The 26,878-nt window shown below is 33.3% G+C and overlaps 2 protein-coding genes across 2 annotated transcripts in view; both read right to left on the reverse strand.

Moving 5' to 3' along the window:
* LOC110995893 (activating transcription factor 3) overlaps nucleotides 1-23,019 on the reverse strand; it is a 62,315-nt gene extending 39,296 nt beyond the window's left edge. The window contains exon 1 of the mRNA XM_022263289.2: nucleotides 22,587-23,019. The gene's annotated coding sequence lies outside the window, so the exon portion shown is untranslated. The remainder of the gene's footprint in view (nucleotides 1-22,586) is intronic.
* Nucleotides 6,040-6,999, reverse strand: LOC123689655. The gene has a single exon (XM_045630866.1). The coding sequence runs from the start codon at nucleotides 6,997-6,999 to the stop codon at nucleotides 6,040-6,042; it is 960 nt and encodes a 319-aa protein (XP_045486822.1).
* Nucleotides 23,020-26,878: the final 3,859 nt, after the last annotated feature.

The following is a 26,878-nucleotide window of genomic DNA, read 5'->3' on the forward strand; positions in this document are numbered from 1 at the left end:
ACAACAGCCATAGATTGATTGAACTAAATATTATTTTTCATTGTTATACATTCCTCGCTAACTCATTTGTCACGGCATCAAATTGGTTCCAAGAAACTCAGTTAGGCGTGATATTATCGTGATTTAAACACTAGCTTTATTATTTAAACTAAAGGTATATAGCTTATATACCTTTATACTTAATATGGAAGCTGTACTTAAAATAAAATTAGTCCAAGCATAACGAATACTTTAGTTAAAAATGTAAAAATAATTTATTACCATAAACTTAGATTATATAACATATATGCTACAGATGTTAAGGGAACTGTATTTCAGTATATAATTAATTACTATAATCTTAGAGTCGACAAAGAAAACAACATCCTTAATCAACCATTTAAGGCCAATCGGCTACTAAGATACCTTGAGCACATGGGCCAAGATAGAGCGCCTTATTTTGATAATCAATTATGTCTCTCTATCTGTAATCGCCAGCTGATGTCTGAGCTTTGTGGTCAGCAACGAAGAATCTACTAAGCGGACTATCTGATTCCACCGGTTTCTTCCCAGAGCTCTTATGGGTACAGCTTTAAGGACCTCACTTAGTTGGTGAACGGCCACGTGATCTTTTGCCATCTGTTTCCAAGTTCCAACCACGATTCTCAAGTCAACACCTCTACGCATTTAGCCTCTATGTATTTATTAGGTATGCTTAAAATAAATTAGCACAAACAAATATGAATATTGCTCAACAATTAGAATAGCGTGTGTATAATAAAAATTCATTAATTTCCACATTTGTTCCCCTGAGTATGCTCTCTGTTATTAATTGGGTTGAATAATAATTGTTTAATTTTTGTAACAAATTTTTCTATACTATTATCAAGAGGTCTTTCGTTTGTTATATCGTTGTAAGGTATAACGGATTTCAGGAGATATACCAGGAGAAGGAGTGGTTACTTACTAACAATTCTATACTATAAATATTATTTATCACTTATGAACGTCAATAAAGAAATACATATTAAGTAAATGCTTCTTATTTTACATTTACTAAAACTAGCGGGCAGGAGGATCACCTGATGTTAAGTGATACCGACGACAGGTTGACGTCTTATATTCCTGGATAGCATGAGCCCGTTTAAGTATAACGAAGGCAGATATAAGCAATTTACCTCCCTCTCCTCTTGTCAGCAAAAATAAGCAAAGCTCTCAAAAGTACACAAACGTAAATGCATTTCGTTTGTCATGTGGGTAATATGTGTAACTTTTGTTCACTAAGAGCGTACCAATTCTTAATGGGCCGCACTCCCGAGCCCTCTGGCATTAGGAGTGTCCATGGGCGGCGGTATCACTTAACATCAGGCGAGCCTCCTGCCCGTTTGCCCCTGTTCTAAAAAAAAACTAAATAAAATGAAAAATAACCTACCCCCCCAACCTTAGTGCTTACATAATTCTTGAACGGTCCCCATGTATAATAAATATGTTATAGAGACGTTTAATAATAAGTTTATATAACAACCTTCAAATTGTATTCTAAAAACCATGTCTAATACGCGACAAGTTCGTGAGTAGCCACACCCATGTAAAACAATCCGAATACATAGAATGTATTTTACCTTGCTGTCACAGACGGCCATGTTATTCCTGATCGAAAGCGAAAGAGATCCCGGCGTCTACACGGCCTGGTAGTTTTGTGGGCCATCCCAGCCCCTGAATATAACAGCCCCTACCACGGCATAATTGTAATCTAGTTACCCACAACACAGAGGCGTGTCTGTAATTATATTTATTATTTTGATATTTCCCACATACAATCACTGGCAGCAACTGTAAAACATGTTGTTTTTTCAAAAAAGTACAGTTACCTCTAAAAATGTTTGTATTATTAGACATTATTAAATTAATATGACATTTGCATGCCTATTTATATATGACGAATTGTGCGGATTTTTATAATTAATGTACCTAATTGTACCACTATCATAGCAAATAAACGATTTCATTTCAAAGCACAGAAATTCAATTGAAAATTTGAATTATACATATTATTTAAATAGAACAATGAAGTTATTATTTGATAATAAAACAATAGGACAATAATTGCTATAAGCAGATATATATTTTATAGTTTATTTATTTATTTATTTATTCATAAGAAGATTCACAGCACAATACAAAAATAGATGAATATATACATAACATCATGGGCCAATTATAAATCTTCACAAATAGTTTAATTTGAATGAATATATATAACAAGAAGGTACCTAGACATTTCAAAAAATTTTAGTGTTAAACAAAACAATAACAATAAACAGAAAAACAGAATTTAATTTGTTGACAATGAAAATGAAGTCAATACACTTCATTCATCCTGGTTAAAATAATTTTGTACCAGAGCTCTCCTTGCTGCCTCCACACTCCAAGCGAACATGTCAATGTCCACCGTTGAGTTATTGAATTTGTTTGCTGCCCTAACCATAAAGTTCCTCCCTCTATAATTTGTGTTTACTCTCGGCACGTGCAATATGTTCATAATTCTAAGTGTTTTGTTATATGTTCGAAGGCTTATTTTACTCACTAGCTCAGTACAATCGACTTCGCCAGTAGCAATTTTCATAAGGTAGATAGTGTCCGCAATATCACGTCGTAATGACAATGGTAACATGTGAAAATGTTTACACCGGGCTCTGTAATCAGGCAGCGAAATTTTGGCCTTAAATTGCAAGTGCTTAAGAAATTTTTTTTGGATATTTTCAATTCTATTATTGTAAAAAGCATACTGAGGGTTCCAAACTTGTGATGCATACTCTAAGTTGCTTCTAACATACGCACAATATAGAATTTTCAATGTCTTTACTTGGGTAAAACTAGATGATGTTCTTAAAATAAAGCCAAGCATTTTGGTCGCTTTCCGTACAATACTATCTACATGTAAATCAAATATTAGCTTATTATCATGCAGAACTCCTAGATCCCTAATAACATCGACAGCCTCTAATGCAGAATTTTTAAGTTTGTATGTTATACTGATTTTATTACTTTTCCTAGTAAATGTCATACAAAAGCATTTCGAGACATTCAAATCCAGCTTGTTTCGAAAACAATAATCCTCAAATCGATTTAAATCTTCCTGGAGTTGTAATGCATCCTGCGCGTTTGTTATTATCTTCATAATTTTCATGTCGTCCGCATATAGTAATATTTTAGAATATTTAAAACATGATAGTATATCGTTCACAAATAGTATAAATAAGAGGGGTCCTAATAAGGAGCCCTGTGGAACACCTGAAGGAATAGACATCCAATTAGATGTATATCCTTGTAAAACGACCGCTTGTGAACGATTGTCAACGTATGACTTGAACCAGCGAAACAGGTCGCCGTGTATACCCATGGAAGCCAACTTAGTAAGCAAGATGTCATGATCAATACGATCAAAACATTTGCTGTAATCTGTGTAGATGACATCGACCTGCGCTCGCCTATCCATGCCACTCGATATGTATTCATTGGCAATAATAAGGTTTGAGACCGTAGATCGATTCCTTAAAAACCCGTGTTGTTCACTGGTGAGCTGAGGCTTTACAGCTGCATACACCTGTTGATATACAATTTTTTCAAAGATCTTGGCAATGAGACATAGTTTAGAAATTGGTCGGTAATTTTCAATATCACATTTATTGCCCTTTTTATGAACAGGAGTAATGAAAGCTGCTTTCCATATGTTAGGTACTAGACCTTTGCGTATGGAGAAATTAAATAAGTGCGAAAGTGGTTTTGACAAATTATCAGCACACTTCTTTAAGAATAGTGGTGGAATAAAATCGGGACCACCCGATTTTGAGAGATCTAGTTTTTTTAGCAATGCCGATATTTTTTTAGGTTGTATTTCGATTGCGGATATATTAGAGTCACTGTTTTGTGCATGTTGTGATGTGGTAGTTACGGTTGTGTATGGATTGTTGAAATTATCATTTCTATACGTAGACTTAAAGTATTTAACAAAAAGATTAGCGATATCTTCACCCTTGCTGGCTGTTTCGCTACAGTAATTCATAGTTTTCGGAAAGGAGTGGTTAAGTTTTTTACTTTTAATGTAAGACCAAAAATGTTTAGGATTAGTTATTATTGAATTTTCAGTTCTGCTAATATATTCATTGAAGCACTGTCTCTCAAGAATCTTGACACGTGACCTGAGAAGCGAAAAAGATTCATAATCCGAGAGGTTCTTGTACTTTTTAAACTTACGATGAAACTTAAATTTTTCCTTGATCATTTTAATTAAAGGTAATGTGTACCATTTAGGGTAATGATACAACTTATAAGTTTTCTTTGGTATATATTTATCTCTTAAGGTGTATAAAATTTCATAAAATGTTGATACAGCATCTTCCAAATCATTCGACGATAAAGTATTCTGCCAATTGTAGTTTCTTAGCTCATTGTTAATTTCTTCATAACTTCCTTTATTATACATGTATTTTACTATTCTGTTATCCTCAATAGTATCGGTAAGTAAAAACTCAGTTAAGATACATAAAGATTTGTGATGTGGGTCTTCAGGTAACAAGGGATCGTCACATGCACTGACTTTCACCGCAATATTAGAGAAAACCAGATCCAATATTCTGCCGTATACATTTCTTACATGATTATATTGGTTAAGATTACCAAGAATCAATGTATCCATTAACTCGATTTGTTGCAATCCGGAGTAGCCCTTCGGTTGGAGGCAAGTGTAATCATCGTCGCTCGTAGACCAGTCAATATGACTGAGATTAAAATCTCCTAAAATTAAAAATTTGTCATGTGGGTTTGAAAAAATTAATTCGTTTAATTTACGCGTAAAGTTACTTAGTTGGTCTAAAAAGGAGTTACCACAATTTTCGGCACAAAGGTATAAGGTACAGATGTGTAGATTTTGAATATTTTTTTGTTTTTTAGCTCCAGACGTAATTGTAATCCAAATGTCTTCAGCAGATGACCTCCATTCTACTCGCTCTCTTACTTTTAAATTGCGATTCACTGCCAGTAGGACCCCTCCGCCCTTGGTCTGTCTAGTTTTCTCATAATTTCTGTCACGTCTGAAGACCACGTATCTGTTGTCAAACATTTCGTTATTATAAATACCATCAACTAACCATGTTTCCGTAAAAGAAAGGATATCATATGAGTTTAACAAAATACTACTTAGAAGATTGCTGCACTTGGTACGTAAGCCACGTAGGTTTTGGTAGTATATATTCAAAGAATTGAAATCAAGTTATTGCCAATGCCTATGTAATATGTATATGCAATTTTAAACAATACATACATACACAACACGAAATAATGACGTTGTTCAATACAAATAAAATAAAATAAAAAGAACTGAATACTATACACATTATATATTACATGGAATTTGAGCTGTAACGATGATTTTTCGAAAGTTAAGTTATTTACTACGACTATAAGAGTAGACGATAGCATTTTGATGCAAGTTATATTATTAACAAGCATTGCTACTTTATCTATCGCCAGCTTACCGTCAAAATAATTAAGTCCACATTGAGATAGCAGCCTATTTTCTTTACTGAATCCGTAAAAACATACAACAGTTATACGACTTGTAAATAATTCTTGATGAGATAGTGCAACTGTAAATAATATAAAATAATTCAGGTATGTATCGTATGTGCAAAAACACTTATATGTTTCATATAATATCAATTCGATGTACATTACTGAAAGTCTTAAATCAATATCAAAGTGAGTGAGACAATAATATATCCCGGTAAAATCATGCAAATTATTTAGTACCCTCAGCATGCGATAATAGCTTAATTTCGAAAACAGTGAGGCACAGCAGGATATGAGCCTTATGATTATAGCAGCAGAGTTGTATTTAGCAATCGTATTACTTGTGACAAACCGGTCAACCCAGAGCGAACAATAGAGAGGTCTGGTAACAATAATGTGTAAATGTAAAAAAATAATGGTAACAATAATAAAGCGTAATGATAATAATATAAAAAACTGAGCTGGATAAAATACCGTGCGAGAACAAAGTCACATTTCTCCTTTCGTTATTTTCTGAAGATCCTTGTCTGACTTTATTACACAAACTGGTGACGAGTCACTTCTTCGTGCTTGAATCTTGCAGTGCTTGACCCAAACATACCGCCAGCCCATTTCCTTGGCTAACTGCTTTGTCTTATTTAAAAGAACTTTGTTCCGGGTGGTCAGGTGATCGTTAGCAAATATTTTTGCGGAGCCTCTAAGTCCTAACAGGTTGGCAGATAGGGCGCTCTCCCTGTTAAAAGATCTCACAGCTGTCACGAAGTTCTCCTTAACATACCTGCTGTTGAAACACGCAACAATCGGCTTTGGGTGATTATAGTCTCTTGATGGTGTGCGGGCTATAAAGTTTAACTGCTGTTTCGTCACAGCAAAATTAACTTTGGATCCTATGCTTACTATTAAATCCAGCAGGTTTTCATTCGCGGTCTGTGGTATTCCCTTTAACTCAACGTTGTTCATTCTATTCCATTGCTCTGCCGCATCCCTTTCACATTCTAAGACATCAACTCTGCTTTGTAAACCATTAATAAGTTCTTTGGTTTTTTCTACTTCCAGAAGCCTATCCTCCATATTTTGTAGTCGTAACCCAAAGTCTTTAATTATTGTGCTAGCTTCGACTACTGAGGATTTCAGCTCAGAGAACTCATCTCTCATTAACTTTATCTGGCCTACAAGTTCTTCAAAGGCTGTCATTCTGGAGGACAGGGTTCTTATCTCTTCTAAGATCTTACTGGAAGGTTCATGCGTTGGAGAAAGTGTCGGTGTATTCACTTGTAGACATAGTCCCCCTGATTTACACTTAGGGCAACGCCAAGTAGATTTTCTGTCACCAAGTTTTCGATATCCTCCCTCTGTAATTCCTATACAATTGTAGTGGAACGTCTGTTTACATAATGAGCAAACTGCCCCATCAAGGAGGCCTTCATTGCATTCCCCACATTTCGTCATAGCTGTCCTGTTGTATTTGTTATTAAAGACAACGTCCAGAATAAAGCTCACAAATACACTCACAAAAAAAAAACACTAAAATTTAATAATATCCAAGTATTACTTTTAACGTAGGTTAATAACAGTTCCTTATAGATAATTAATTTCGCGATACGATTTTTTGTACACAAGGATACGTCCTATGCGTAAGGCGTTCCGCAGTAAACTGATTATTATGAAATAGTTTCTTAGATTTTATTTTATTATACCTCCTAAGTTTGTGCATTGGGCATACCCTTCCGTGGCTCAACGGCTCAGTTACGAGTCCCACACTCGTGGGGTTGTACCTCTAAAACCCCATGACGTCACAGTAACACTCTGATCGGCTTTCCGACATGCAAAACGGCAGTTGCGTCCACCTCTCCACGTTATTTTGTGAAGATAATTGATACAGCAACGTTTTCTGTTCCAAGGCTTATCCAAGAATGTTTAAATCAAAAATTATTTATTCATGTAGGTAACCCAAGGTTATGAACGTCAAAAAAGAAAAACATTGAATGCTTCTAATTTTACACTTACTGCCAGTTCTCAAATCGAGGACGTAGAACGGAAGAGAGGAACTGGCATTTAACTCTCCGGCACTCTTTTTAATCGCCAAGATTTATCTTTTATAATAACGTTTGTTAGGTGCTGCAACCATAACACCATGTTCCACAAGAAATCCTAATTAATAAATAATAATAAAATAAATTAAAAACAAAGATTTTTCCTCTATCTTGGGAAGGAGGCTTGGTGAAATAGGAGCTCACACTTACATTATCGTGGGAACAACACGCAAATACATAGTCGAAACAACTAATATCACCGCATACACGAATTCAAGTACGACCAGTCACCACAAGTAGGACCCGTTCACGAGTATGACGCATAGCCAGCCATCGGCCCCCTCGCCATATTTTAGGGAGAGAGACAACTCGACGCATGGACGCCGGACGACGTTGTAAGAGCTAAGGGAGATTAACTTACAGGGATGGAACAACTTTTCTTGACAACCCTTTAGGTTTTCCTTTCTTCACAATCACCCTTGACCACACCAATCCCCGTCTACTTGACGTATACCTACACTACGAATTACCTTTCGTAAATGTTGTAATTGTGTTAATTATTTTCATTAATGTCAGCGCTGTGCAATCTTGTGATAAATTTTAAGATAAACACGTAAAACTGCATATTTCTACTTGCATTTTAATAAGTTTAAGGACGACAACCAGAACGTGAGAATTCATTCGTTGTATAAATAATATATTCAATGTAACATACATTGTTGATAATATTTTCATGAAATTATTTTCATTATAATATTACATAAGGGAATTTTATAACTAGTAATATGCTCTTGTAGGTATTATAATATTGTTATTCATCTAATTTTATATTGTAATTATTCATAGTCAAAATCAAAAATCATTTATTCATATAGGTAACATAATGTACACTTATGAACGTCAAAAATAAGAAATAGACATTAATCAAATCAAATCTTCTAATTTTACATTTACTGCCAGTTATCAAATCAAGGGCTTAGAATGGAAGAGAAACTGGCGATAAACTCTCCGCCTCTCTGTTTAATTGTGTTCGCCATCATCGCATATCGGGGCTGTTTCGGAGGCTCATCTGATGTTAAGTAATACCACCGCCCAAGGACACTCTTTATCCCAGAGAGATTCCGGATTGCCGGCCTTTAAAGAATTGTCTTGCTCAATTCTTGCAGGCTTCAGTCTTGGTATTGGTATTGGTCTTGCAAAAATGCAAGAACAAGACTAAGACTGCAAGACCAAGACCGATTTTGGGCAACACTATTTCAGAATCGTATCGGTCTTTTCTTGAAGGAACCTAAGTCGAATTAGTTCGGAAATACTTCAGTGGGCAGCTGGTTTTACACAGTGGTCTTACTTACTTATTGGTCTGCCTTAAGAAACGCTGAAACTTAGCCGTAGCCGTAGTAGAAGATACAGAGTGACCCCACAGGTTAACAGAGAGGGATTGGTCGTCGACGATTCGAACCGCTCTTCGTTGAATGCGGTCAAGTGGATGTATATATGAAAGTGTGTGTGTTTATTTACGTAAATTTTACAACTTAAGGATATACTTAAATTAACATTTAATTTTACTCGACGTTTCGACGGCTGATAAAAATTAAAATATTAAAATTTTGCATACAGTTTTATTCCAACATCTCATGGGCACGAGATGATAATAACGAGATTTAATCAGTTTCTGACTTTTGTTAACTAAAACTTAAAGTAGTTTTCCGTTCATTTTTAACAAGTAGAGCACACGCTAATGATAATATTTGATTAAGTGAATCAAAGGGACCGATGCGTTATCTCGCGTGTACAGGGCTGACTTTTAGCATAAACATCAATAAAGATTGCTTATTCAATGATAACATATCTTTAGTTGCAACAGCCAATAAAAAATAGTTTATAGATATGGATTGTTGGAACCGATTTTTTTAAGATACCTTATCTTCAAAAAATTTACATGTAATATATTTAATTGTTAATTATTTATAAATATAATTTCTGTTGAAGAGCTAAACCAGCCAACTTTACTATTATAATAAACAGTGGTGCTACAACTGTATCTTTTTCATAATCATATGTTATTATTTATCTCCAAAGAAGAATGACAATTATTGTATATGTTTTTGTGAGAAATAAAATAAATATATTATTATTATTATTTATATGTGAATATACCGACTCGTGTGCCTGACACGCGTTTTGGACATTTTTAGGTCTAAAACAAGCCGGTTTCATCACAAGGTTTTCCTTTAGTGCTTAAACAGAAAGTCCGTGCGAACCCGGAGATCGAACCTACGACCTCAAGGATGCTTAAGCCACTAGGCTAACACTGTTGCAACTGCTGCCAACTTCACTATTGTATACATGTATAATAACAATTTCAATCAATTATTTGTTTAAACAAAACAAACAAACTAAATATCTTTATTCATATAGGTAAACCAGTACACTTATGAACGTCAAAAAAATTCAATTAACTGTAATTTTACATTTACTACCAGTTCGCAAGTCAAGGGCGTAGAGCGGGCAAGAAATTTCCCGCCACACTTTTCAATCAACAAGTTTTTAATACAAATTGTTTGAACAAATCAATCCCAAGGATTAGGATAATTTAAGTATTCGTCACATTTATAAAAAGCTTTATTGATTAATTTTATTTCTTACATGTGTAAGAAATAAAATTAATAATAAAAATAAAATAAAGAATATGATGATTGATGTAATCAGAAAGACACACCGACATATGACATCACGATTGTTGAAAGCATACGTTTATCTTAATATAAATAATATGATAAATTAATGTTTTTATAATATTTTAATCAACCCTTAGACAAATTATTGAGCTTCGTGATACGTCCTGACCTAGATGCCCTAAGTTTTATCTAGTTTTGATAAGCAAATAATAACATATTAGTCATATGATTAATCGTAAATTGTTGGGAAAATTAACGTATATTGTCAATCATACTTCAAAAACACATTTTCAATAATTAATTATTTAAAAAAACGAACGAACGAAAACTATAACCTTTTTAGGTCTAGGCCTCAGACTTCTGTATCTATTACATGATTGTTTCTCAATGAAACAGGCAAGGAGACGACAACTTTTTTGGATCTAAGGCAAGCCAGTTTCATCACTTTTAAGATTAGAATTTTTCCTTCAACGTTCGAATGTTATATGCGTCCATAGAAAATGGCCCAGCCGGGGATCGCACCTACGACCTCAGAGATTAGTGGTGGGCTAAAGCCACTAGGACTACGCGACTCTCATTTGCTAAATTTCGAAAATATTTTTTGTACAGCAATTTTCTACAATTTAAATCCGGTAATTCAGTATGTTTTGTAAGTTTTAATCTCAATATTCGGATTTCGGAGTTGAGACAGATATACAATGAGTCCCGTGTATCAAAAATGTGTGATAAATATATACACATATATTATACTACTTTGAATTTGTATGAAAAAGATAGCGTAAAACTAGAAGAATTAAAGGACATGACAAAGTTTAGAAATGCTTATACATACTTCTAGTAAAAAAATGAAATGGATAAGACACATTATGAGAGAAGATAGATAAATGGACGGAGAAAGTGACGGAGTGTCTCCCTCGCAATGACAAAAAAAACGAGATAGACAAATGAAAAGATGGGAAGATGATTTTCGAAGAGTAGCTGTTCCTCATTGGATGAGTAAAGCTTGAAACAGAGAAGAGTGGAAGCCCTTAGAAGATGGCCTATGACAAGCTGTATTACAGAAATCAACCGGCTAACCGATTAATTATAAGTATTTATTTTTTACTTTTATTGTTATTTTTTGTATATTAAACTTTTATGTACCTAATATGTACTTAAATACAGCAATAAAGATTATTATTATTATTTATGATTTGTAATACGAGAACCAATATATTGATGCTGATGATAATAATGCATTTTCGCTTAGGATTTATAAGTACTTTATTAAAAAACCCGACTGACATCAAAATCATTATGTAATATTAGCTATTTCATTCATTAGGCAAAGAATAAATTCTATTTATGAGCCGACGTTCCAGAAACAATCTATTAGCATTCTTGCATGCGGCTCGTTTGATGTGCCATAGACTAACACAAGTAGGTATTACTTAACAGTATTTTTAAAGCCAATATAAATAGTTTATAGATACTTTAAAGACCTTAGAAACTAGGTTTTGAAATCCCACTAGAATCGAATTTCAGTTATGTCGTAACACCATATTTTTAATAAACTTATTCACACTGGAACAAAATCTCTGTATTATAAACAATTTTGGCGGAAAGAGATAAAAGAGAAAAAAGGGCATTTTAGTTTTGTTTGCCAATGTCATGTTAAGTAAGGGACGCTACTGGACGCACATTTTTGTGGCCTTTGAGGGATGAGTATGAAAAATTGGACGTTGTATCTTCCAGAGAAAAAATATTGGGAGTTGATTCTACAGCTCGTTAGTTTGTAAAATAATGGCGTCTTGTGGAGCGAACACTGGAAAACTTCCAGCTACCAAGGTGATTTCAGAAATTTTGGGTTAGTAGTACAAGTTACTTCAGTTCAGAAACATTTAATTTTTTTTTAATAATTCATAAAAATAAGTGATATTGGAATTGGATTTCCGCATTTGGAGAATTTGGCCCTACAAAGACACATATAATATCTTCAAACTACATCTCGACAAAACACACCCACTCTCATAGCACAGCCGAGTATATACACAGCCGGCATTACGTATTTAATCATTTTTTCTTTTTTTCTTTTCGTAAATAATTAAATCTTTTATATATTAAGTATGTATTTCATCTTTGAATATATACTATAATTATTTTTATTGGATATTAATTGTAAGAATACGAAATTAATAAATAAAAGTAACTGTTAAATAAAACGCATCGCGTTGCGTATCTGCACATCTATACTCTATGCCCTGGCGAGATAATAATTGAACAAGCTGATACTGAGAGGCAGTTTTTATCGCAATAATCGCCATCGACCCACTTGCACTAATTTACAACTTCCAAGCCTTGAATTAGAATATCAGATTTAGTGTGTAAATTGAATTTAGGGGTTACGCAGTATACAGAAAATGTTTATGAACGAATTACGACACTTAACATACTAATACAACTTAACAGTCGTTACAAAATTAGTATGTAAAGTTAAATAGAAAATTGAGGCTTATCACCAAAACAAATGTACATGTTTACTAGGTTTGTAGCATGAGTGTATGGCTGCTATAATGTTTGGGGAGGGATGAATGGAATAGGAGGTAAAGAGATCTAGTGTAAAAGACAGTGAGTGCATTATAAAAATTAAAAATTATTAGAATTTTAACGAGTGAATGTTCAGATGTGCGAAGCCGGAATGGGAATAGTTTTGAAGTATTTCTTGAAGAATTTTAATAGATTATTTATTTACACATTAGATTATTTAGTTGCGAGTAATACAGAACAAACACATAATTAAATAAAAACACAATACATTCCATGTAGCGAGTTGAGGCAAAAATCTTATTTAATTTTTAATTAAATGTTGTTTTACTAAGAGATATAATTTTTATTTGTAAAAACATATAAATTGCGTTTTATATAAAAAATAGCGTATTATGGAACAAGACGGAAGTAATATTGAATAGTACATATTTGTATTGTAAACTGTAAAAACCAAATGTGTTCGAGGTGACTGAAACTGACATTATCGTGCCATTGAAAGATTGTGCGATTGTTTAATTATCTAAGCGATTGTACAATCAATGCTTTACACCCTACAATCACATACACATATATTAACTTTCTCTTTTATCACAATCAATAAGAAAAAAAACGTACTTCTGTTAACAGAGCATTGAACTCTTATGAAAAAGCGGGATTATATATTACATATTATATATCTAAGATTAATGAATTGGGATTGGTTTGGCTGAAACTCGAGAATGTTAGGACCGATTTGGCTTATTATGATCTTGATTTATTTGTGTAGTTTTAATAAATAATAAGTAAAGAAACATACAAAGTTAATTGAATTTTCAAAAAACCTGTTCCAAACTATTTGATGTCTTTTAAGAAATAAGTAAATATAACTTGGTTATTACCTATTTATAGATGCCTCCAGATGTATTTCATAGGTATCATCTGATCTCTTTGGTTTATTTTACATATGTTGTATTAAGTTTTGTAACAAATACATTCATATGATATGAAGTTCACCGTTCATATATTAATATATGTATATTATCAGAATCAGTTATGGCCTAGTAACCTTGTGAAGGAAAACATCCTAAGAAAACCGGGATCATGGAACAGATTCAGTAATCTGAGGCCCAAACCTAAGAGGGTTGAAGCGCTAATGATTTATTTATTTTTATATAACTCACAAATGTTAGATTCTAGTGCTAGTATATGTATAGTAAAATAGATTCTTTAAAATCGGTAATGTCGTAACAGTGTGATAACTGCATCGAATAACTAACTACCTTTTATAACTCTGTTTGCAAAGCAAATTTGCAAGGTTCTAAATTCGTACTAATTTAAAATAATTTCTATAGTATTTTTGCATGCAGAAACATCGCTAAAAGGTGTTGCTAATGAACAAACAGAAATCGTCTAAATGGCCCACAAGGCTAACGGAGGCGTGAATATCTAGAAGCATTCCTAGACCTGTGACCTGCAAGTATTGGGTCACAGCAGATTGTTCGTGATTTAAATTTGGAATTGTCGTTCCAAGTTTAAACTCAGTTGATTTGTCATTCGTTAATTTAATGTGTGGTTTTTTAATACGTATGAGTACAGTTTGCAAATAAAGAACCTGTCATAAGGTTGTGCTGTTTTTTTTTAGCTTCATTGCGTATAGCCACCATAAGGTTGTGTTTGAAATGAAGCGAGAGCGAGGCTTAGATGCTTCAGCGTGCGACTGAACCCCAAGGTCGTATGTTCGATCCCCGCCTGTGCACCAATTGTCTTTTTCTATATGCACATTTACCAATTGCTCGAACGGTGAAGGAAAAACTGGCTTGTTTTAGACGGCGTGTCAGCCACAGACAAATGATCGTGAAACAGATACAGCACGTAGAGTCAAACAATTTACTAATTTACATAGTATAACAATGTTATTTATAAGTTAGTTAATTTGATTTTTACATATACGTTTAATAACTATATTGCTGTATATATTTAAATTCTAGGCAATTTGCTCTTACTGTTAAAGTGAAATTTCAGCTTCATCCACAGATTACATAATCTGAAACAAACTATGTAATCTGTGAAATAAAAGGAAATGTCATTTCGAAATTGGAATCCACTTCGATCGACCTGTCTCTATTTGTCATACAATGTTCAATAATTACCTATATATAGTCAAGACATAACAATAGGAGTTCTAAATTCAGAAGTTTGATTAAATCACGTGCGTAGGCAAAGTAAACGGTCTCACGGTTAAAGTTATTTACTTGACTGGACCAATATTTGCAGTCTCAAACGGGTCAAGCAAAGACCGCCTCGGTGCAAATTTCAAAGATAAAAGTAATCTTTACTGCCTTAAGATTATGTTAATACCCGTAAATAATATTACGTGATAGTAACTGACATTTTAATTCCTCATTGTTATTGAAATTATGAATTTTATGTCGTTAGAAGGATAAATAATTGCTAACGTCTGGAAAATTAAATGTTTTTTTAGAACGTAGATTTTCAATTGTAAACGGCTCGTAGCAATAACGGAAAGTATTTGTTATAAAAGTCGGGTTTAAGAACTTCGTTGTTAACGGTAGAGGTTTTTAATTATGACGCCTATTTTATTTTAATTAATTATTAATAGGGAATAAATGTCTTCTTTGTGGGAAAAAGTATGTAACTTACAGTCTTAGTAGGAAACGAGACTTAGTGGCGTGGCTGTTACCATGGTTACGGCGGTTTTATAAAAAGAGGTAGCAATAGTAACAAAAACGGTATAATTTTAATTCAATCTTAAAACCTAAGGAAACCTATTTACAATTATTTCACAAACATAAAGGAAATATAAAACAGAAAAGCTCACAATGTCATTTATAATACAGACTATATCATTGACATTCTTTTGAATATCATGATAATCGATTATAATATGTATATAATTGATCTTGAGAGTGAGATGTATATCACCAGGATGTAGATACCTATTTCGAATACATTGTATTGTGTGAATCATGTATGTGAACAATGCGCGGTACTCTGAACTGACCTTGACGAATTTTGGTTTTTAAACACAAAAGCTCTAAAACACAAAATTAATAATACTAGCGGTCTTTGAGATACGCATATACACACTCTCTAACTTAAAACATTTCCTTCTTTTTTTGTAGTAGGTTATATTTATTTACCAAAATAAGCTACCATTGTAAATGACTCAAATGCGGTTTTATTTACATTAACATCACATACAAAACAATACATACATTCAAGTAATAATATTTACAAAAAGACTAAAAAATTTTACTGTATAGGAACTGATATGAAACAAACCCTTTGTCAGTTCACTGTAGGGACAATTAAAAACGTCTGTTAATCTGTGCAGTACGTTAATTAATTTCAATCATTGTGTCATGTGTGCCCCTCTTGACAGATATCTAAAAGTAGCTATCGAGTTTCCTAACATACGTACGTAAGGAGAGACTGCCAAAACCAAGACCGTTTCTCTTGTTTGTGATTGGTCAGCTTCTCTAGACCAATCACAAACACGCGACCGCCATTATTTCCACCAATAACAATCAAACATTTTATATTATATTTCGAAAACTAAAGTCAACTTCAAATCAGTCAATGCTGGCTTTACGACTGAAATATTGTATTTTGGCACTGGTTTACACAAACACAGATTTAATATAATCTATGCCCGTCAAACATTATATGTTTACATTCGATGTTGACATATTTACAGATTTCATTTAGAGTATGGAATATCGAATATATTTATGACTTCGTTTTTGTTGTCCAGGTCCTCCCTCAACCCTGAATGAGCTTTTTCTACGCAGTACTTTGGATCCTTGTGAAGTAACCGGAAAGTCTTGAAGGTCACCTAGTTGCTATAAAGAAAATTGTTAATACGCAGAAATTTCTGCTGTACTCAGTTTCGTATAAATTAAAAGCTTATAGCAATGCTTCACAAGTTTTATGTAAAATGTACACGTCGAATTGAATTACTCGGTTTTTTAAATCATTTAATAAACAAACAAAACCTGTGATATTTTCAAAAATATTTTTCAACAGTGCCTTAAAAATTATAAACCTTTCATATTATGAAATAACCTTCAGCTATTCAATACAAAATATTGTTGTGACAAAATTAACTAGATTACATTCCGTGGTACAGAGGCATGTTTAAAACATGTTTTAGGAAAAATTAGTCTTAGTATTATACCTAATCAAACAAAAGTCGTATAAGACATTGTATGCGTGATTGTTTGAGTATATGGATGGGTGTGTGTGCGTATACACTCTGTATTAGAGAGTGTTGTTGAGATTAGGACATACATATATATATAAGTTTGCACTCTTAGTCATGCCGAAACATGTAGCAATACTTAATGCAGTAAAATCTAAATCCAAACCGTAAATTCTCTATATTTAAGTTCTATTGTTTATAAGTACATACTGTCAATTAAAAGATTTTCCATCTCATAAAAACTTTTCCTTGAGAATTGAGTGTTCTGTCAAACGATTAGCATTATCACAAACAAAAGACTGTAAAACATCTGGCATATGACAAGCTATTAAAATACAAATGTTACCGTCTATGTACAAAGAAGATGTTTATGTATTTCTACATACTTTATCTAAAATACCTAATATTGATTTTGTTTTCATATTATTGTACATGTTGTTAAGAGTCTTATATAGTGTCATTAACATAGTTTATCTATGTTCTAAACGAATCTCTAATTTGAATTCAAATTACAGATTTTAGAATTATTTAAGAACCTTAGATTAATACGTAATTTCTAAAACAAATAGTGTTGTGATTTCATAAAAAAATCTGTATTTTTGTTATTATTAAAATTTGTTAGAAATTTTAAAGCACACGCCTAAAACACGTCAGCATATGTCTTTTAAAATCGTAGTTCTTCGTGAACAGTAATGTTTTTTCAATTTTCTATCTCCAATATATTAAAAACATATATATATTAAACACATCGGCTAAATCTCACTCACTACGACACTGCACTACATAGCGACACTTATCTTTTTCTACAAATTGTAGTTGGTGGTAGAGGTGTCGAATTTTCGGGCCTCACTGGTTGCCTCAAGGCTATTAATAGGGCAAGTTTTTGATAGTTTAGTTAGTTTAGTATTCCCTGAGACTTTCAACTTTTTAAAGTTGGCCTGGTCCCTCAAAGGCCAGCAACGCACTCACTTAAATAGGCTGCAATGACTGCCGTTTTTGGGCATCCCGTAGGCTCGCTTAATATATAGAAAAACACAGTACAGTTCGTCGTGGTAGAGCTCTCCATGTCATTGGGTAATTGGTTGACACAACGCCAGTTGATAGACATCCTTCGATACCCACTCGATTTGAATAAATAAATATCTCTTAAAAAAATACTGTTCGATTCGTTAGTGTCATGATATTTCGTAATACACAAATCGGCCTCATACGAAGGGCATCACAACAAATCACAGATGAGTATTAATTTATTATTTCAAACACACTACTTCCGCTCTTTGAAATGTAGGAAGTGATTAAGTGTTTATAACTAAAGTTTGTTCTTATAATTCTCACGAACTAAATGTGCGAAGGTTTTAACCTCTTTTGAGAATCGCTGAAGTGTGAACGCTTCACTTATTTCCTTCATATAGATATTTGAGTAGGTATTCATACAGCTAGTTACACTACAAGCAGTGTTGGCCTAGTGGGTGCAACTCTCATATCACCAATGGACTTTTAGGTTATGTGCATTCTCATTCAGTATTTAACATTCGAACGGTGTAAAAAAAATAGTGGCGGAGAGTTCATTGCCAGTTCTTCTCTTCTGTTCTACGCCCTTGATTCGAGAATCTGGCAGTAAATTTAAATTCACAGTTATTTAAAAATTTTTTGACGTTCATAATTGTACTTGTTTACCTATATGAATAAAGATATTTTTTGTTTTTGTTTGAAGGAAAACATCATGTGGAATCCGACTCTCCTCGCGATACAGAAAGTCGACGGCGTTTGGAGGCTGATCAACCATCGCCTATTAGGTCGATCATAAAACTGATATAGAAAACTGAGGCCTAGACCTGTAAAGGTTGCAGCGGTCATAAATTAAGTAGTTTTACACTATACCTTAAAATAAAAATGGAACAGATAACAGTAACTATAAAATGACAAAAACTTTTTATTTAAACACGTACATGTGTTATATAACACATATTGCATACATTGTTTATTATAAATGAGTGTTACGCTAGAAAATTCATTCTAACAAAGGATTCTAATATAAAGACAAATTTCTGAGTTGGCTCTCCATTCGAAGGCCGGCGATGCACCGAAGCTTCCTATCTGCCTTGGGTGTCCAAACACACAGAACAAAATAACAAGAGTATGTGAGAAATCTGGTAATATGATGTGTCGCAGGTTTTTTCCCAGGACATATATAGATCTAAAGACGATATATATCTCTTTCTAGTTCTTATTTGGGCCAATCTATTGTGGGCATAGGAACTAGGGCATTATGCTAAAACTGCCCATAGATTACAGAAAACATTACTTTGTTTGATTTTAAGAATGTCACACAACAGTTTACGTTAGTTTCTAATCAACGGTTTAAATGTTAACGCTCATTATGTACGCTGTATGTATGTGTGGGTGGGTTATAATAAACACAATTAAGATGTGTGAACTTGGCACATGTGTGCGTAGAGTCGGTGTGTCTGTACGTTCGACTAATGTCCGTCAGTCAGTCTACTTAGCATTTTGCTTAACACTCTTACTACTTATATACACAAACATATAACATTTAATCAGACAATTACATTGACATCCATTTGTTAAAACCGCGGAAAATTTACCCGAATAACATTAACGATAAAAATAATTAAATTACCACCGCCTTCAATTAATTATAATGGATAAAATCCAGGGCTAACCGAGGGTTGGTGGAAGTACAAAATCATAGCTTTGCAACGTTAGGGATTGGACAGCTATTGCTACGGCATACCTTCAGAGATGAGAGGAGAGCGGAGAGGCACCAAAAGAAGTAGATTGAAAGGAATTTCAAGCATCTGAGCTCTTAGTAACATATCATATTAACAACCAAATATTGAACAGCACAATCGAAAAATTGCGCAATCTCAAAGTTCGCAGCAAGATTCAACAAAGACGAAATCACAGAAATAACAAGTATTTTCATATTGTGTTGACTGTGTTTCTTTTACTACAGGTTTTATTTACATTTTATGCGTCTTGCGTAATGGTCCTTTTATATCCCCTTGCATCTTAGGTATAAATTCATATTATGCGAATAAAATTATGTTAAGAATTTAAGATACGATATATATTACAAAGTTCATAAGGTTAAAGTGGCGATACTTAATATTCCTATAAATTTATGTTTATTTTTTACTTGATGTTTCTCGAAACGTCGATATATTTTATTTATTTATTCATACACACTTCGTTACTTTTATAGAAATACGTTTATTTTGGAACATAAGATCATCATGGTATCACTTACAAATTGTACAAAAATAGTATAGATATAAATGTGTTACGTAGAATTAATTAAGCAATACTGTTTAGCTGTAAAAAGGAAGAGACTGGCTGCCCACAACACAGGGAATCCTAGTGTGGGGGCCAGTGCACTCTACTTTATCGAAACATTCCTGTATATTGTGTCTGTACATTATTGTGTCTAAATAATATAATACATAAAAAATATAATGGATGCAACATGCGACCTTACAAACAAGCCATCTGTTCCAGGCAACCCTAGTAAGGATATAATCTAAAAATATAGATTCTAATGATAACAACCTTTTCTGATGACAAAAAAATTATAAAATAAACTATAAACTAAAAAGCTAATCTTACGGATTCATTAATTGCGATGCAATACAAAATAATAAGAAATACGAGCATTCCAAAGGGCACTATTGAGCAGGATAGGATATGGTTAAGAAATGTTAGTATATGTTCGGTCATTACATGATCACAAATTCCCAGCGCATTAATTTAATTAACGTAACACGAAGGACCAAGTGTAAGACATATGTTATGTTCACGTTTCTTTATATCTGAAAATACCAAATACAGGAATTAGTGCATTTACAACGAGCCGGTTAGATATATGCTAGCACCTGGGAAGTACCGGGGAACTGAGTGCTGGCAAACACACCGCAATACTGGCAACTAACTTTCTGTCAAATATATGCATTATAATTCACACTTTCCTAAACTTGTATAGAAACCTTTGTAAACCATACGAGGACAATCACAGTAGTGTTAAAACAATTATTTCGGGGTCGAACAAGAACATGTGTAGGCGTTTATTCATGACGATTATGAAATTCAAAATGGTGGTATATTTTGAACGAGCTTTTGTATTTCGCAATTTAGGATAAAGCTGTAATTGTTTAGATTTTAAAGTAAAGAAAATAAGTGCTCAAGATAATATCATATGTTTGGCGTCATAATAAACCGCTTATCGATCAGTCAGTAATCCACATTAAACTTACCAAGTTTCTATAGTCCCATATCCAAATATCTCAAATCAAAATCTCATCCAGTCAAACAAACTTCATATAAGTTTGATTACATTATGTATTCGAGAAGACATTACTAACATTAGAAGTTATAATAACACATAAGAGCAAAGGAGCAAGCAGAAGCAAGATCGGTGTTTCATAATAAAACAGTATTTTGATTTGTTGCATAATACACGATAATGAATATTCAGGATGTGAGTTAAATTGAGTCATTACATTATTCACATCTTGTAACCTAATGAAACAAATTTCCCTTTGGGAAAATAATTCGGGATGAAAAACATGTTTACAAGTTTTAGCATTATTGTGGTGCTAAAATTCAGAATATAGTTACTTTTTAAATGAATTGTAGAGTCACAGAAAGGAATCGTTTATAGTTTTTGACCTAAGTACTTTTGTTCGTGTATTACATAATTTGGAATTCATCATACGCGCGATGTTTTCGGGAAATAATATGGAATAGTGAATAACATAGTAGTATATGCTTACAATATAGTAGTAATATATGTATCATTTACATACAACATAGTGTAGCACGAACTTACATGTTTCTAAGTTCTATTATCTAAGAGACAGTAATAATAAGTATAATAAGTCTTCAATTTAAATAATGTTCCTCTCGCGACAAGGAAATATCTTGGTCTAGGAAATTTCTAGAAAGTCTGGAATAAACTTGTAATAACGCTACAAACATTTTTCCTAACGCTTATTGTCGCTGGACAAAAGATTCTTGAAGAAGCGTAGAGCTAATTGTCCACATCATTAGAATAGTAATTAGGAGCGTATTAGATTTCAACCGTGAGATGATAAAATGCATCGTTAGTGTCATCTAGTGGTGAAGAATAAACAATTCTAAGGTGATTTGATAAGGAGTGGACACTGCCAAGTGCAGTGTGCAATGATTATGTTGATAATATTACAAGAGCATACTGGGAATATTCATTTTTCATTTTAAACGAGGCCTCTGTGTAAGGATTGAATTGAGTATACAAACCAACATATTACATAAGTAGCATCTTATGGTATATATATATATATATATATGTATGTATAAGATGTATGTATATATTATGTATGTATAAGATATATATATATATATATATATATATATATATCTTATACATACATAATATATACCAAACAAGTGAACCTTCGTTTTTTGTAATTCTAATTAGAATCTTATAAAAATTAAGTCGAAAAAACTCAGTGAGGTAAAGAAAAAACTAATTGTATAGGAAATGTTTAAAGATAAGCATCGCAACCAAACGGCGTTACATGTGTTTTGTCAAGGTCATACCTTAATATGCGCACAGCACAGCCTGCGAGTCCGACGGATGGATCACATTCAACAGCCTACGTCTTCAGCTGAAGTCCAAAGCACCGAAATCTCGATGTCAGGATCAACGCGAGCCGAATCGCGTCAATACCCGGCACACCACAACGACCGATCAAAACATAGCTATCACGAATCTTCTTTCCACACAGACTTGATTTGCAAATTTTATTCATCGCATCCGTCGAAAACACTAATAATTTTTACGAGTCGCTCCAACGAAACGCGTGCTCACAAAACTCTGTTTTCTTATCGCCCGGCACGAATTAGCACCAATAAACTGAAGGAAAACACCATGAAACATTAATTTAAATCGACAGCCGCCGGAAAACTGAAATCGCGAAACGCACGTGAATGCGAGGCGCTCGCCGGGCACAGTACCGCGCGATAAACAGAGAGCGCGCCTCGACAACACACGCACACATGGAACAGAACATGTACACAATCAACACATGTAGACACCGGCGCGCGCATTCTCGCTCGGTCTTAAAATAACTTTGTCATCATAATTCACCAATTAAACGCGGGCATTCTGACGCAAGTCTATTCGCTCATTGGTCAAGACTTCATTGATGGATTACATACCGAAGTCAATTCAATTCGCGATTAACGTCTAACGAAACTTTTGATAACTTGAATGATACCGAATCAAATAGGAAATTATTCTATTGATATAATATCAGAAAAGTGATAGTGATCTTAGTTTATTAGTGGTTGTCCGGGGCTCTTGGGAGTCTGAAATCTGGAGAAAATGTAAAAAAGCCAAGATTTTAATTATGCATTTTGGTTCGTTAGATTGATGATCTCTATTTTTATAATCGTTAGTGAATGTATAATTAATGAATGATGTTTGACTTTATTTACTTTAGGCCAAATTTATTTTTGACCATTTAGCCCTTGTTGAAGGTCAAAACCTATAGATAATATAGTTAAATAATGTTTTGTGACGATTATTTATTTTTGGAACGGAACGAGAGTAATAAGGGCAAAACATTCATTAGCTATTTGTGTTTTATAGGTTTAGTGAGTCGTTTTCATAAATTTTAAGTTACATTATTATATGTAAAGTCCTATTATTTTATTTCAATGAGATAGTTTAGTATTTTTGGGGGGAAAGAACTCCCATTTGTCAAAAACCAAATAGTAGAGCCATGGTTCGACCTCTAGTCTTCTAGTCGAGTCTTCTCTCCATCTTCCCCTCAGTATATTTGTAACCCTTTGAAAAATAAAGTTCAATATTATGGATATTTTTATTATTTTGCTATGCAAGGTATTAAGGTTTGACCTTAACTCCACGCCTAGATTTTCTTCAATAAGGACGAAAAGATTTCTTTAAAATATGTTTTTCCTAATTAAGATTAAATAAATATTAAATTCGTTGTTAATATACTGTAGATAGTAGATACTCAATATGTTATAATGTTATAAGGTAATTTAATAAATATATGTACCTAACTAATAAATTTAAATGGATCGATTTTCTAATTTTTTTATTAAATATATATTCAGACGGGTAATCTTTGTATCGATTACCCCCTACCTTTTTACAAGTAAAAAGTCACATGATTTGGGAGTGACATAGGCTATGTAATACCTCGACTAAGGCCCTTTTCGTGTTAATCGAATTTGTAAAGTAAGGCGAAGAAAAACAGGTCAACTTAAAACGTTTCGTACGAACGCTTTCTAACGCTATTATTGAGTTCTAGAGAGAAGTAGAGCTTGATAAAGGATATGTCTTACTTATATATTATATAAAAACAAGTCATCTGCCGTATGTATCCATATGTCCGTTTGCGATAAACTCAAAAACTAGTCCTGTCAATATCTAGAAAGATTTCTGAGCGAGATTAAGGGTTATGGGGCACGCTTGCAGAAGGGTAGGTCATTAGTAAAAATAAACCACATTTAATCTATTAGCGCGTTCAATCATCTCTTTCTCTCAAATATCTTTGGTATCAAGGATAGAGTAAAACGTTAGTCAAATCTGTAATAACACTGATTTGGTTTGTGTGAATGGGGTTAATATCCGGTCCAATAAGCGTTGCTTGTAATATTTTGTAAGGCGCCTGATTTTTCGTATATTATTTCTGTGCTAAATTATGGTGCTGTCTTCGTAAATTAGATATCATAATATTAGAATAGGTATTTAAAAATAAATTATTTTTGAGGAACTACTATTGTTTAATCTAGTACATACTCTACCTCACAGACTTTATTCACAAAATAATATTCATATTCAACTCAATATTTATTCAATAAAAAATCGAATTATTACGATAATTATGTATTTTAGTACGACAGACGGAAAAACATTGTGACGCACATAAAAGCCATGGGCTGGCGATATAACAGAAATTACTGACGTGATAGCACTTACTGGTTTTCGATGTACAAATTCTGTATTAAAGCTACGAGGTGTTCAGGAACTCCCATCTCACGTAGAACCCTCCGAAGTTTATCCCATTGTACATAGTCAAAGGCTTTTGTATAGTCAACATAAAAAATACAATTCAAACAATTTAAATGACGAAATTTTGTGAAGTGTTGTGACTCCAAAGTGCTAAACATTTTCTAAATAAATTATAACTTAAAGGTTTACGTTACCAGGTCATAAAATTAAAAAAATGGAGACCAAAAAAAATATTACAATTGATCCTTGGACACATAGTGTTCATGTTTAGTATATTATCAAAGATCATAATCTCACGTCGGAAATGTCTCTTTTAGAAGTTAGATAATGTCACCAGCTAAACCTGGTAAGCCTCTGTATTAATTAGGCCACAGATAACTGATGTAAAAATTGCGTTGTAGCGATCGTTATCTGTTTTAGACCAGCGGCTTAATAAATGTGTCTAGGAATGAGGTGGGAACCAGTGGTGCTACAAACTTTTTAGTTCCGGGCTTCAGTTATGTTTCTTGATCATTTTTTAATCTAATAGGCAAGTAGGTGATCAGTCTCCTGTGTCTGACACCCCCGTCTACTTTTAAGCCAGCCTTGTTAAAGAATAAGCGAAATTAATGGCACAAATATGAGTCTTTCGTTTAAGTTCTAATTAGTTCCATTTGGAGTGGAGACTTTTGGAAATTGGGGTTCTATTGCTAATCAGAGACTGATGTCGGCGCCTGGTAGTACCGGTAACCCCATAGCTGGTGCTCTCCTCCCTTAACAAATAAAAATCGCCATACAGCGAGGAAATGCTGCCAGCGTTAAAGGTACACTGCCACAGGGACTTTTTAATGTTGTTTTTTTCTTTTAATCAAATTTTAATTATTATTATTACTATATAGGTTAAGGAAAATTGATTGCTATGTTTAGGTTTTAATAAACGAAGTATTATGTATTTGACGTCCAAAGTGTACTACCTAAATAAATTAATTTTAGAAAAGTTTGTAATATGTACTATTGATTATGTATGCTGTGGTAAATTTTAATGAATATATAGCCCCCATTTTTATTGTAGTGTGTATACATTATCTTGGTAATTATTATACATATGTTATCATCATATTATTCAATGTTTCTAGCAACATTAAGCTTTTCAACGACGGGTAATTACCTCTTTGTGGTGCCACACTAGTGTTATTTCTATGTAGCTATGACATAATGTCATCAGCAAAATGTCATTTGACACGTTGACAAGACAAAGCTGCGCCATACAATTTATCTCAAAATGTGCGACAGAATAATGGAGATACGGCTTCTGTTTAGACTATAAACTTTGCTTTTGAATTTTATACTCTATTACATTTTTATTAAAGTTTATTATTTATTGTTTGTGTGGTTAAATGGCAATGATAATGCCACGCCCCTGAGGTCGTGACAATTCATTGATAATGTATGAATGATTTATAATTAAACCAGTTTTCTTATGAGGTAAGATTTGGTGTTATAATCTTAACATTTAATATATAACTATAAACCAAAGAGATTTCATTACATACAGAGGAATTCCTTGAGCCTACCTGAGGCTGAAAATCTAAAGTAAACCTTTTTTCCTAAAAAAACTCTATTCCGGCAATCTTTGCTTTTCGTGAGTTAATGGAAGGCATTCATATACATGTATAATAAAACAAATTAAAGTGAAAGTATTTCAAGTGTTTTACATTCGCTTTTCCCATAAATCCTCCATCTTGCTATTTACTTTGTATTTTGCAATTACGCGGGAAAACAATCGCTTGTGGTTGGAAAACAGTTGAAAAAAAACAGTAAAACGGACGAAGAAAGGTCTTCGTTACTTAACCCCTTAGACGACTAT

This window comes from Pieris rapae, chromosome 13 (assembly GCF_905147795.1).
Source record: "Pieris rapae chromosome 13, ilPieRapa1.1, whole genome shotgun sequence".
Classification (NCBI taxonomy): domain Eukaryota; kingdom Metazoa; phylum Arthropoda; class Insecta; order Lepidoptera; family Pieridae; genus Pieris; species Pieris rapae.

Excerpts from the sequence above, each read along its gene's own strand:
- LOC123689655 (XM_045630866.1), bottom strand. The coding sequence starts at position 6,999 with ATGACGAAATGTGGGGAATGCAATGAAGGCCTCCTTGATGGGGCAGTT.